Here is a 13,726-nt window from a genome sequence, read left to right on the forward strand (position 1 = left end):
TGCAGGAGACTCAGCTCAAATGGTAAATTGTTAATTTTTTAATATTTATTTTTCAACAAATAAACCTTCATTTCAGCTTGTGCTCTGTGGCTTGTTTCTTAAAAGTTCCAGTGCAGTATGTACACTAAAATGCAGTGCAAAGTACAGACCAAAAATACCTGTTGATACAGAATGCCACCGAGTGGAATGGTGGGATCTGGCTTTTGAGGGGAAGGATGCGTCAGGGTTTGGCTGAGTGTTTGTTCTTGTTTATAAAACACACACCAAGCTCATTGAAAAGAAGCCAAAATGTTAAAGAAAAAAGCCAAAACAAAACCAAAAACCCCCACAAAACCAAAAAACTGTGGGAAGAGAATTGCTGAACATGAATGAAATGTAAGACGGTTTTGGGGGAAATGTGGTTAGCTAGAGCAAGACAAAACCTTCTCTCCCTCCCATTTCTGTATTTTGAAATCTCTTTTAGCCTTATGGCTGTTTTATGCTGCTGGAAAAGCAAAAGCTTATCAATGAAGGCTGACAAGTTGCTTCTTTTTTCATTCCAAGGAATAAAAAGCATAATTTGTACATTATTTTTATAATAAAAGATGTCTTCCTTCAAAAAAGACACCCCAAAACCAGAAGTGCCACATGCTCGGCTGGTTTGCAGTATTTTAAAGCAGTCTTTCACAAGCAGTTTGTCTCCAGCAAAAGCAGCACAGTAAGGAATGTTTTCTCTGCAGTGGATGGGAGCTGCCCATGGCAGCAATAATGCATTCAAGCACTGGGCAGCCTTCTGGGAGACTGTGGGCAGAAGGACTCAGTGCAGCAGGTTTTCCAACCTGACTCCCCTCAGCCTTTTCCAGGCACTCAGACATTCTATTAAGGAGCAAAGGTGTGGCAATGTGTGAATTACTGTAACAACACAGTACCTCATGTCACTTCAGCAATGAACAGGATTTGCCATAAGGAGAATTTAATACACAGATCCAGACAAAACACATGAACCAAAAACTGTTACAGATTCTTCTATAGGAGCAGCTCTGTCTGGCAGCTTCTTGAGGTGTCCTGAGTAGCACAGAGCAGAATTTGGCCTGTTTTGCTCAGTGTGTTAAATTTTAAGCTTCCCAAGTTAGAAGTAGGGCATTCAAGGACCTTGGTTAAGTCATGTACATCTAAAAAGGACAGAGTAACAAGAATCACGCTTCCAGATTTTCTGACAATTCACTGAAAAATTCATAATACTAAAGCTGACTTGAGAGGGAGTTTCAGAGAACAAGATTTCCATTTCTGTGTTCTACAAAACAGCCCTCAGAAGGTAACTAAAACATTATGATGCATAAAAATCAATGTCAATCACTGCTGTGTTGAACTGATTTCATCTCCATCTTTATCCTAGCTGTAAAATACTATGAAATACTTAAGTATGAGAGGAGATACAAAAGTTATGCTTCAATCATGCTAGAATTGCACCAAGATTTTTGTTACATGGTGGTTTCTTAACTGGCACATTAAGTAGTAAGTTGTCAAGCAACTACTAAGGAAATCCTTCCAAAGATGAAGGCAACAACCATTGTGACAGCTGAACCTTCCCTCTTGACCCAGCTTCACTTTTTCATCTCTACACCATAGAGATCAGAACGCTTCTGGTTTAAAATAGGAATCTGCTGACGTATTTCTGCAAGCTTCTTTAGATCTGCAGGAGAGAAGAAAAGAGTTAAGAGAACAGCAGCCAAAGAAGAAAGCTCCTGACTTGCTCTGAGGTAAGACAGGGAAAATAGCAGCTTTGATGGAGAATGGGGTGGTAGGGCATTGCCAAGTGAGCAGCCAGGGCTGAAGGAAGTCTCAGCTTTGTTCTTTCCTGAGGTGGCACCTTCTCCCCAAGGAAGTGAACTAGAAGGGTACAGCTGTAAAGTACTGTACATAGACCAGTACAGCCAAGTGCTGCTGGTTCTTGCTTTAACCTAGCAAAGGTGGACAAGGCAGAGGAATGCTGCATCATCTGTAGTTGCATGTGTAAGGCCACAGACTTAAAAAACTGTCTCTCCATAGTGTCGTAACCTGTACTCAATTTCCCCCTTACCTATATCTGTGTATACAACTGTTTCCTCAGCCCCAGCTTTGGCTATGACTTCACCCCTGCAAAATTAAGCACATTTGTTCACAGGATTAACACATTGGTTTCAAGGCATCAGTGCAGTTGCTGCTGTTTGTACATAAAGGAGTTCCTACCCTTGATGCCTACAGCTGTAATGACAGGGCTGTCCTAAAAATAACACCATAATCCATAACTCTGGCATGATAGAAATGCGTTCCAGGCTTTATATATGGGACTTTCTATATGTGATATATACATATTTAACATCAGTGTCTTTCAAAGATCAAGAACTGTGGTAAAAGCCACTCTGAGAACCACTGCCTGTGAGCATGCAGCATACCTCAAGGGGAAAGGAACAACCACATTGGCAAAGATGAACACGTTCTCCTTTGAATACCCTACTGGCTTTTAACAGTGTACTTTTACTCTGCATGAACTTCTGAACATGACCATGTCTCCCCCAAGTGTTCTGTCACTACTTTCATCACATAAAGTTAAAAGCTCACAACACAAAGTTTTCTTACTGTGCCACAGAACTATCAGTAGATTTATCTGAAACAAAAACAACTGCCTGAAGATTTGGTCACTTTTACCTCCTGTGCACCTGCGTGACTTCTGCTCAAGTCAGAATCTCTCTTCTCTAGCTGAAGACATTCTTCTTGTTCTTTCTTATGTCAAAGCAGTGTTGTTCTTCGAGGAAATGAGATAGTTCTGTGTGAGCTGTTTAAGAGAATTACCCTATGCACAGCACCCTATGCATAATGGACTGAACTTCAGGGACAAGGTGACAAGGTCAGCAGTTTAACTAATGCTTAATCCCAGTACTAAGGAGCATCTTTACTACCAAAACGAATACATACTCAAACTAGTTCTAGTTTACTTCTTGTTTTTTTAGTGTGGCTGTTTTAGATCACGATCTTGAGAATGTAGGCTCAAGTCTCATGTGCTTTGTAAAAAGAATTTGCACTTTTAGCAGTAGATGGAAAAGTAAGACCGAAATGTGACTGTCAACTAAATTATTTTTTTTTTACCAAAGAAAAGGTGATGTTTTTTATTTTATTGAACTCACCATGGATTTACTACAGTGCTGTGTCCCCAGGCAACATAGGATGCTTTTTCGTCTCTAGCAGGAGATACAGTAGCTACATAGAGTTGATTATCAACAGCTCTGTGTTCACAGAAAGATGAAGGAAGGGAGGGAAAAAGTGAGAAGAATTGGTTTTTATAATACCATTTAATTAAGCAGAAGAGAAAGAATTCATTCTGAAGAACAACCTATTTATCCTCTAAATGACTAGCCCAAACTGTGAATGATACAAAGGTCAGAGAAAGAAGAGCCTGGAAAGAAAAGTCTCTAGCACCTGGCTCCAGGGTTAGTGCATAGAATATCATGTAATTCACAGGCTCATTCAGTATGTAGTAAAATTGATTGAAGCTGACCAAATGAATAAGCAATACTGCATTCAGGAATCTCAGTCTATTTCCATCTGAAATTAGAGCACTTTCCAAAAGGTTACTGGCTCTTCTCTCTAGAATTTGTGTGTGAAGGGTGCTTATAAAGCCATGGGAAAGGGTCATTGAAAGGGCATAGCAGGGGCAGGAGGGAGTAAAGGCCAAGAATTTCCTGCTTTTCTCCTTGACAGTAAAATAATTTTGGTGTCCCATGCAAGACTTGAGGGATGGTACAGCTCCAACGGCTGAGTGGCCCTGCAGCACCACTTCTGACACACAAGTGTCATTTGGAACACAAGAAAGTTCAGTTCCATGCACCAAAACTCCTCTAGAACAGGGGAATAAACTTTTGCTGTGATCTTACCTTCCCCTTTGTAAGAGTTCCCAATGAGCTGGTCCTGTTGTCATGTTAAAAGCCCCTGGATATATCAGCAGCTGGCAACCTTTAAGAGACAATTAGAACCTAAGCATCATCAAGGGGAAGATGGTTTACCCTAGAGTGGCCCTTCACACTGAAACCCAAGGTGAGATTTCTTTCCATACTTCCCAGCCTCTGTCCAGAATGGAACCAAACAGAGCCTGTCCATGCATAACAGGTTACTTCAGCCAGGAGCTGTGGTGGGGATACCCCAACTCCATCACTCCACCACCACATGGGGATCAGGAAGGGATGGTTTACTCCCTGAGAGAAGTCACTCATCTGAGTAAGAGTCTTGGCCACAGGATGCATTTTGTGTTACTGGGCAGGGATAAGAATGCCTGATCACATGGATCAAGGAATGCCTGATCACATGGATCAAGGAATGCCTGATCACAGGGATCACCAAGCACAGACCCCCCAGAACCAACCCTGCCCAGCCCTGGCCTTAAGGCTGCCCAAGCTCCCTTAGGTGACCTAGCCTCACCTTTCTGGCCGTAGATTTGAGCCATCTCAGCAAATCTCATATCATAGCAGATGCCCAGGCCCACTTTGCAGTATGCTGTTCTCAAAACACAAGAGACAGAAGTCAGATCACTGGCACAAGTACACAAAACAAGCACAAGACTCCCTGTAGCCATCCAGCCAACTGTTATTTTACATGGCTCGCAGCAACATGAGGAGCTATAATTAAATGTGTGCCCAACAAGCACTGGCTATTGTTGGGGTAGAATTCATGCCTCATGAGGACAGAAAGAGACTGAGAAGCAGTCTTATCTACCCATTAAGAAAAGTCATTTCCACAAAATCATATTGTATCAGGTCTTTGTGTAACATATTCCTCTCTCATTTAGCTGCAATTTTTTTTCAATAAAACACTCCCTGCTTTTCATGGAGTAAAAATAGTCATGTACTTTCTTACAGCATGCACATTGCAAGGAGGAGAAAGTGACTGTGGCAGACAAGACTCTTTGGAGAGCTCCAAAGAGTGTCAGCTTTTGAGCAATATGGGGTGGGGAGGAGTAGATATTTTGCTTTTTTATCTGAGGTGGTTGATTCAAGAAGGCTGGAATGGGATTCCTGATCTAGTTAATTGTCTCCATTATTTTATCATCCTCACATGAAGCAATGTACCATTGTAGCTGTTAGATACTTTGTTTTCTAGGCCATGTTTTATAAGAACAATTTTCAAGCTGTAACTGCTATAAAAAATACCATCACTTCCCTCTAAAAAAATCAGTAGGACCATTCTTTAATTACGGCAAGCAGGGTGACATGTTTCAACCCTTTGTACTCCTCTGTCCTTTTGCAACCACACTGCCTTTTCAAAAGTTTCAGAAGTGACCCAAACACTTGAAGCAAACTTAAACTATATTTGTCATCCAATGCCCAATCTGATAGTCCAAAAATCCACTGCCGGAATGAAGGAGGGGGAAGAGAACTGTAGAGTGACTGTAGTGTTACTGTAGTAGAGCTCCTTAAAGAGAGAGCTTACTTTATACTCACGTGTGTCAAACATGGAGAAACTATTCCCTGGACTCAGTGTTTCAGACTCTTTGAACTGTATCTTCCCAGGAACATTAATGTCAAACAAATGAACCTGCAATTATACTATGATTAACAACATTTACTAACAATTTCTCTGTTTGGTATTTGAGCCTATTTAGGCATGTGTTTTCTACTGTTATCTAGACTACTCTTTTGTCAGGATCCAAAGTAAACATTGCTTAAGATTGTTGGATCCCCCAAAGATTATTTAAAGTATTTTCTTCTATACAGAAATATACATGTCTAAAGTTAAAAATACATGCAAAACAGCTAGATGTCTTGACCTAATGATTTGTCTCTAACATTTGAGTCTCATTCCTGTAAAAAGAAAATACCATTACTTCAGCTATGCAGCTGCCTCTGAAGGCCTGCAGCTGCCTTCATTCCTCCCTTGCAGTGGAAGGTGCTGTTCCTGACTGGAGCTTCCTAACCACAGAGCTGGTTTCATTTTATTATTTGTTCATACTTAGCACAAGCCTGCACCCATTCTATGAGCAACTCCTGGGCTTGCAGACTGCTGTGCTGTGACAGGTGGAAGGCAACAGAGGTGATCTAGTAAGCAATGCTAATGCAGAATCAGCAAACAGAATAAATTAATATCTGCACCACCTGATTTGTTCCAAGTAACTCTGCATTATCTTTTTGGTTTAACCTTAAAAGAAATAAGCTGCTGTTCACTCATGGAGTGATCCCTGTGTGCACAGTCCCATGAACAGAAACTGGGGATAAGAATGAACAGAACAGATGAAATAATTTGTGCAACACTGCTGAGAAAACTTTTAATAACAATATTCTGCCATCTTACCTTCCTATGCTTTGCCAGAAGAGCACCATCAGGCCCAAAGACAGTACATGTATTATAGAGCTTTCCACCATCCTCTTCTGGAATGGATCCTTTGTAAAGGCAAGAACAGAGATTTCCCCCACTGTATTATTTATGTAATTTTGATCCAATGGCAGTAATAGACACTGCCCATTTTTTCCCCAGTGAGATGGTCACGAAGAGTAAAGTACCTCCAATGAGATAAATGCTGCACTCCTTTGCAACTTCTGACAGCTTTTGTGTTGATTCCCCAGGGATCTTCTCTGCATACTCCTTAAAGTACTGGGTTCCATATGGAGAATTAAAGCATTCCTAGAATTAGATGGGGGAAAAAAAAAGAAACTAAAATCCAGTAACACCACTACAATGAGATGTACCTAACTTTTCCAACTCCTCTCTAACCATGTTCTCAAACAACCTTCGGTTACAGTAGTTTAGTTTATAGGAGATCAGTAAGAGAATCAGAAAATGCCAGGAAGGCCAGAGAGACTTGAACAATTGTTGAAAACACAACAGGTGTGTTTGTGGAGTGCATGCCAAATAGAACAAGAGCTAAGACTATCATGCAAGCTGTAAAAATAGCACATTCACTGCTCTGGGCTTAGCAAGAACACAAGGGATGTTCACATCAGAATGAGGAGCCAAGTTCTACACAGCTCTCATTTGACAAGTTACAAGCTCAACAGATCCTCTCAAAACTGTGAAATGCTCATCCACAGCCCATGATTTCTTCATTTTTAAAAGAACATTTGCAAAAGCATGCATTTCTCAAAATTACTTATTGTTTTGCTAAAACAATCCTTCAAACATTATTTCCTCACAACTGAACAGTGTCCTCCACCTTAGGCCCTTGTTAAAGATTTGCCATCCCTTTAGAACCAGGCATGTGATCTTTACACAGTCAGATCAGTAGAGCAGTTTAGATGCCTAAAATAGGTGGGCCAGTGGTATTTGAGATGGCCAAGAGATGAGCAACTTTCACTCTGCATTACACTTGCCAGCTCTGTGAGGACGTGAGACACTCCACCCAACACTTTCTTGGACCCTGAAGGAGTACAGCTGGAGGCCACAGATAGGCTATTAAACTGTGTAAGCAACTTCTCTTCTGTGAGAAAGGGACTCCCAGCCCAGACACTTCCATTGTTCCCTTTGCTCATCAGAAGTGACAAACACACCTCCACCCCCACAAAGAAAAAGGAGGGGGGAAAAAAATCAAACTGTGACTAGCACAATAAACACTTCTGCTTTATCTGCTCAAGCAAACTTCTTAACAACTAAGGTAGGTTCTACTGAAGTGGAACAAATGAATCCAAGCTAGAAAGGGGTTTTTTCCCCCTATACAGGGCACTAGGCCAGCAGGTGCCAGCTAACCCACAGCACAACATGTAGATGGAAGAAGCAGGAAGGGAAGTCTCTGCAGGCTGTCAAAATGAGCTTCCCAGGCTTTTGAAATCTGGGCTGAACTTCAAAGAAGTGAGAGCAAAGCCAGCTGCCTCCATCTTCATATATCCAGTGTGAGTTACTTTATTTTATATGAAGTAATTAAAACAAAAAACAGACCCCCAAAGAAACAAAACAATGGAAAGACAATATTTCATGCCCATGCCAATGTCTATACAAAATATATCTCCCAAAAGTCTGTGAAATGCCTTGCCTATGTTCCACAACTTGTATTCTAAAAGCATAAATCTTTGTTAGCACAGTGAGTATCTCAGCTAAATAAGTCTAGAAATTTCAATGCTTGTACACATGATGAAGCCAGTAAATAATAGTAATCTCTAGGCAGAACACTGAATGGTCACATTTGCAACACAAGAACCACATTAGCACAGAGGAGCAGGGAAGGTTGCTCAATGTTTCCCACAGGAGAGAAAACATTCTGGTTTTTTTTAAAACTGAGACCCGAAGTTCACCCAGAGATGAACTTTGCACTCCTGTGTCAGATGTACAGGAGTAACACAAGTTCCCCCATGAAGAGAGGAGAAAAGCTCAGAGCTGCACTGGGAAGCCCACCCTGTTGTCAGCATACCCACTGTGTGAAAATTCAGCCAAATAATTATGGCTAAAGTGCAAAAAGTAAGTCAGAAGTGATTGATCATTTTAAGTGGCTATTTATGTTTCCACACATGGAAATGTGTCTTAATCATAATACAGCCACAAATGACCTGCTAGAAATATGTTTTAAGTCTATTTTGTTTCTCATGTGTCTGGAATGTTTACAGCAAGGAGAGCTACTGTGTACCCTCTTTCTCCCTCATGTCAACATTCTTTAGCTGAAAATTGCCTTTTTTCTACACTTCTTCAGCAAAGATTCAAACTACAGCATTACTGACCTGAATTCAGAATATATCAGTGAAGGCATTGCCTAGGATTTAAACCAGCAAAGCTTTACCAGAATCTTACACTACAAAAAAGATCAACCTGGCTTTTGTTTCCCTTTTCACTCCCCACCTCTTAGTGTGCTACCAGCTGCGACCCCTGGGATTTTTTAGCTTTCAGTTTTATTTTGAAGCTTCATACAGCATCTAAGCTATCCAGGGAGGAAGAGGAATATACGTTGCATTAATAACACTAGAAAGAGGTTTTGAAGGGTTTGAAGCACAAGGGTTAAGTAGGCCATGATCTTTACTCACAGGCAGAGCCACGAGTTTTGCTCCTTTAGCTGATGCTTCTCTCACCAGACCACAGGCTCGCTGGAGATTATCTGATTTAACAGCAGATACATGGAGCTGGATAAGAGCAAGGCGGAAGGCTGAGGGCAGAAAAGAAAAAAAATGTTCATCAGAATTCCCACAGGAAACTCTTCCAAATTTGAATTCAGTAACGAGCACTGAAGAAAACAAATGAGTTAATATACAGACATCTGCACAAACCACTACCAACTCATTCTGCAGCCTCTCTCTTACCACAGGGAGAGCAGTGAAACCCAGGACTGCCAATGGAAGCCATGCATGGCCACCTCCCTGCAAAGATCACAGAGCTCACGTGCCAGCAACACCCAGCCCATGTCCCAGGGGAAGGAACCAGGTCACAGAGAGGGAGAGCACAGGTCCCCCCAGCCCCTCCTTCCCAGGCTGTGTGCACTGTGGGAGCCCATCTTCTTGGACTGGATAACACCAAAGGACTGGATAATCCCCAAAGCACCAAATAAAGGAATTGTTTGCTTTTATGCCTAAATTCACACCTAGTTTTGGAAATGGCTACGAAAATCAAGGAAGGTTAACATCTTTCCTGATAATTTCCTAGCAAACTGGTTTCTGGCCAACTTGCAAGTGTTATTAACAGCTTCTACTCCCACTAAGCAGGATATACAACTGCAGGCTCTCCAAGCAGCCAAGTTTTGTGCACACCCCTTGTATTTCCTTCCATTAGTCTCTGAGTACCCCAGGTTGTAGGGAAACACACCCTGATCATCACCAGGTAGAACTGCTTTCTTTAAAACAAACACAAACCAACCAACCAATCCTCTCTGGCTTTATAAAAAAAAAAAAGTATCCCAGTTTCATAGCACCTCTCCTGTCTGGGGGAAAACTCCCCCATCATACAGTCAAAGATCACAAGAAGAAAAAGACAAAGCTGGAAGGAACACAGTCCCAGTGGTCAGGGAAACTGGAAAAGCTGATTCAAGTGAAGATGAGACTGGATCCGGAGCAGTCGAGATACATCTTTGTTCCTACTTCAGTAGCTAAGCAGCTAATTTCTAGAGGTTAAGCAAATTATTTTTTAGTTTTATTTTGAAGCTTCATACACCATCTAAGCTATCCAGGGAGGAAGAGGAACATATGTTGTATTAATAACACTAGAAAGAGGTTTTGAAGGGTTTGAAGCACAAGGGTTAAGCACTGCTCCCTTTGCCACTCATCAGGAGAGAGGCTTTTACTGTTGGCTCTATTGAGCAAACAAAGCTCATCTGATATTCTGAACAGATGTAACCACAGGTTCCAGACCCACCGAGATAATCTCACCAGGGATCTGTCAAAAACTTCCCAGCATTTGTGGAATGTGTTTTAATTCAGCCACTTAAAAGATTTACATTTCAGAGTTAAAAAAAAAAAAAGGCACTAGGAAAAAAAAAACCCCATCATGTTTAAAACACCACGAAAGGTAATTAAGGTAATTAATATTCTTTTCCTATATATAAATATAACATTATATGCCTCAGGTTTGAAGTTCGATAAGGTGCAAAACTGAAGCTCAGCCACAACAGAACACACGTATGTGTGCCACAGTTTCGTTTACAAACATTCAGATGTGGAAGCAATAGAAATGCAGAGAAATGTGCAGCAGTGCTGTGGAGAGAGACCTCTGCTCCCAGCCTTGATCAGCTGGGACCCAAAAACCCAAAACCTTCGTTAAAAGCAATTCTCAGGACAAACCTAAAGCAGTGTAGGCCACAACCAGGTTAAAGCGCAACGGAGTAAAACAGTGGTTCGTATTTGTACCACTACACTACAGAACATGCTTGCTTTTTTGTTTCAGAGCACCGGCAGCGAAGCACGCCCGGTTCGCTCGCGTTTCTGCAGGAGCTGATCCCGCAGGGCGAGCACTGCATCCCGGTCTGCGCCCAGCGCAGCTCCCTCCTCCCGCACTATTCCACAGGCTGTGCCAGCGCCTAGCACCGAGGCCCTTCCCGGTCTCACCGGGGCCGGGGGACACCCGGGACAGCGGCCCGCGGGAGGAGAGGGACGGGACAGGCTGCACTCACACGCCATGGCTGCGCCGGCCGCGCGCATTCCCGGCCCGCATTCCCGGCACCGCCCGGGCGGGCGGCCCGCGGGGGCTGCCGGGACGCGGCTCGTCCGGAGCCGCCCTCACGGCCCTCCCAGCGCCCGGCTGCGGCCGGGACCGCGCTCTGGGCGGCCGAGAGCAGCGCTGAGGCACCCCCGCCCTGCCCGGGGGCGGCGAGCGGGCACCAACAGCGGAGCCCCCAAGGCTGTGCCGAGAGCCGCTTGCCCTGCCCGGCCCGGCAAACCCTGGCAGTCTGCTAAGGGCTCCTGCAAGGGACTGTACCAGTTTACAGGTGACTCATTCGCCTGGGACATCCCCCTCTGTCTTTACAACAACAGCATCCCCAAGGTGCAAACATATGCACAGTGCTCCAGATGCGGAGCAGGGTCCAGTTCTGGGCTCCTCAGAACCAGAAAGACAAGGAGCTACTGGAGAGGGCGCAGTGGAGGCTACAAAGATAATTTGGGGTCTGGAGCACCTCTCTTATGAGGAGACTGTGGGAGCTGGGCCTGTTTAGTCCAGAGAAGAAAAGGCTGAGAGGGGATATCATCAGTGCATATAAACATCTCAAAGGTATTTGTCAAGGAGGTGGTGACAGACCAATGTCAGTGGTGCCCAGTGAAAGGACAACTAAAACACAAACTTTCACCTCAACACGAGGAGGAACTTCCTTACACTGAGGGTGGCAGAGCACTGAACAGGCTGTCCAGTGAAGTGTCCCTTTCTGGAGACATTCCAAACCCACCTGGGCAAGTTCCTGTGTTACCTGATCTAGGTGACCCTGCCTTGGCAGGGAACTTGGACTAGATGAGCTCCAGAGGTCCAACATTGCCAATTCTGTGAAACCAACACACTAAATACCATGTTGCTCTTCCTTGGCTTTAAAGACCAAGTGCTCCCCTTTGCTCAGCACACAACATTGCTGTCTCATGTACGTATTTTCCAGCCTTGGGCTTTTTAGAAGCATGTTTGTAGAATTGTAGATTTTGTGTAGCATACAAGATTATGTCTGGAAACTGAAAGCATGTAATGGCAGAATGGGTAAAGATAAAATGGGTAATCCAGGGTGATCAATCTCTTACACACCTCCCCTTTCAGGAAACACACAGAGATAAAAGATGGGAAGTGCATAATCACTGTAAAATGCACAACCACTACAGCGTGTAACAATTACAAGCCTTCCTTCAAGAGAGAACTGTTCAACCTGCCCCTTGGAGCAGTAAAGGGACCCACTAATCCCAATCTCACCAACCCAAAGGATGGCAGAACAGACAGTGCAGCAGCCCTTAGCAGGCCTCCCTCCTTCTTATACATGGCCATGTTGTTAGAATGAGTATATGTGATTTAAACATTTTTTTTCTTCCCCAAACATCACACTTTGCAGGGCTCCAGGTGCAAAGAACAGCTGTCCCCCAACTTATTTCCAAATAAGAAAAAGAATAAGAAATCAAGTACTAACATCCCTTGAAGAGGCAAAGCACAGGCCAAAAATCCAGTTTCCCATGGGTCAGAGAGATAAAATGTATTTTTCAAGTTTCCATATAAAAGTATCTGAAAGCACTAAGTATACCCAGTAGAACAAGTTACATAATACCACCCTTTTCCTTCCCTAAAGGGAAACTTTTCACACCTTCAGTGGACTACACCTATATTGAAAAAGCTTATTTGGCAGTACCTGGTTTTGAAACTACAGCTGACATGTAGGAGAAGGAAAAGATCCAATCACAGGTGAGACCCATGTATTAGGGCTAACAGGAAAAGGCAACTTTAAAAATTGCAACTCTGCAATCAACAGTATTTTTGGCAGGTAATACATGTAAAGTTCTTTACAAATTCTCATACAAATCAGAATCTAAAAGAATTTGTGAGACAGGTGAAGAACCATCAGTGAGCACAGAAACACCAACTTTCACTATGACACAAAGGTAAGAGCTTTCATGTGGCAGGGAAGTTTACTCCTAAACTTTCTTTCCTATTCGAGACCTCTGGATTTCTGTCACTCCTGCATCATAACTATCACCTTATAGTCAACAACATAGACCGTGGTGCATGCAGAATAAAACAAGAGCCAACACATCTCTAGCAAATATAATTTTAAAAAAATCATTGAAGCTAAAAGGGACAGGAAGTAGCATACCAACTGTTTTGATTTTTCTTTTCAAAAAATATCACTGCAGTACTATAATTAGAATTCCTGCTTAAGTAATACAAGTTTTATAACAAAAACAGTAGCTACAGGTATGTACAATATAAGGCAAAAGTGGCCCTTAAACTGTGGGTAGAGATACACCAGCACCATTGAAATTACTCATAATTTGGGCTGAGCTTTTTAAGATAAGAGGTCTGTTCATAACTGGTACATTGCCTTAAAATTTACAAATAATTAGCCTCTAAATGGCTTGGGTTACATGTTTCTACAGAGAAAGGATTTAAAAACTGACTTCCTGTTGCTTTACTTGCTGTAGATCTCAAAGATCTGCTGTATTTGTTGTCCTCACAGTGCAGCATACACATTAGCCACGTTCCACATTTAATACTCAAACACACCTGTTTAACAACTGAGTGTCAGTTTCACCTTTCCCCTTCTGACTAGGAGAAATATGTTGTATCATTCTGTCAGCATTTTCATAACAAAAATACCATGTTGAGAAGTCTGGAATTTGTGCAGAAACCTTTTCTATAA

At 42.6% G+C, this 13,726-nt stretch overlaps 3 protein-coding genes across 6 annotated transcripts in view; 1 reads left to right on the forward strand and 2 right to left on the reverse strand.

The window, feature by feature from the left end:
• Positions 1–23: 23 nt before the first annotated feature.
• On the reverse strand, positions 24–13,584 carry NIT2 (nitrilase family member 2). 2 transcript variants are annotated; one of them, XM_064410760.1, is made up of 10 exons: positions 13,485–13,584; positions 8,949–9,067; positions 6,507–6,627; positions 6,298–6,386; positions 5,451–5,544; positions 4,432–4,506; positions 3,891–3,969; positions 3,144–3,242; positions 2,060–2,115; positions 24–1,672 (listed from the first exon to the last, which is right to left on the reverse strand). In XM_064410760.1, the coding sequence occupies exons 1-10, from the start codon at positions 13,555–13,557 to the stop codon at positions 1,584–1,586; spliced, it is 894 nt and encodes a 297-aa protein (XP_064266830.1). In that variant the 5' UTR covers positions 13,558–13,584; the 3' UTR covers positions 24–1,583. The 2 variants fall into 2 exon arrangements, with proteins under 2 accessions (XP_064266830.1, XP_064266831.1); XM_064410761.1 differs by lacking the exon at positions 13,485–13,584 and adding an exon at positions 11,021–11,124.
• TBC1D23 (TBC1 domain family member 23) overlaps positions 8,948–13,726 on the reverse strand; it is a 36,879-nt gene continuing 32,100 nt past the window's right edge. The window contains exon 21 of one of the 2 annotated variants that reach the window (XR_010356867.1): positions 8,948–9,067. The gene's annotated coding sequence lies outside the window, so the exon portion shown is untranslated. Of the gene's footprint in view, positions 9,068–13,482; positions 13,591–13,726 lie in introns of those variants that run through there. The other variant, XR_010356868.1, reaches the window with a different exon arrangement.
• The window catches only part of CMSS1 (cms1 ribosomal small subunit homolog), a 256,935-nt gene continuing 254,405 nt past the window's right edge, over positions 11,197–13,726 (forward strand). The window contains exon 1 of one of the 2 annotated variants that reach the window (XM_064410765.1): positions 11,197–11,335. The gene's annotated coding sequence lies outside the window, so the exon portion shown is untranslated. Of the gene's footprint in view, positions 11,336–11,437; positions 11,975–13,726 lie in introns of those variants that run through there. The other variant, XM_064410767.1, reaches the window with a different exon arrangement.

Source organism: Passer domesticus, chromosome 2, assembly GCF_036417665.1.
Source record: "Passer domesticus isolate bPasDom1 chromosome 2, bPasDom1.hap1, whole genome shotgun sequence".
NCBI classification, from domain to species: domain Eukaryota; kingdom Metazoa; phylum Chordata; class Aves; order Passeriformes; family Passeridae; genus Passer; species Passer domesticus.

Bases quoted from the DNA above. Each gene is read 5' to 3' on its own strand.
- NIT2 (XM_064410760.1), bottom strand. From the start codon at position 13,557: ATGTGTATGCTGCACTGTGAGGACAACAAATACAGCAGATCTTTGAGA. The intron at 6,387-6,506 runs GTACTTTACTCT...GCCTTTACAAAG, and splicing joins CAGCATTTATCTCATTGGAG to GATCCATTCCAGAAGAGGAT. The intron at 3,243-3,890 runs GTAAGATCACAG...CTGTGAACACAG, and splicing joins GAACTCTTACAAAGGGGAAG to AGCTGTTGATAATCAACTCT.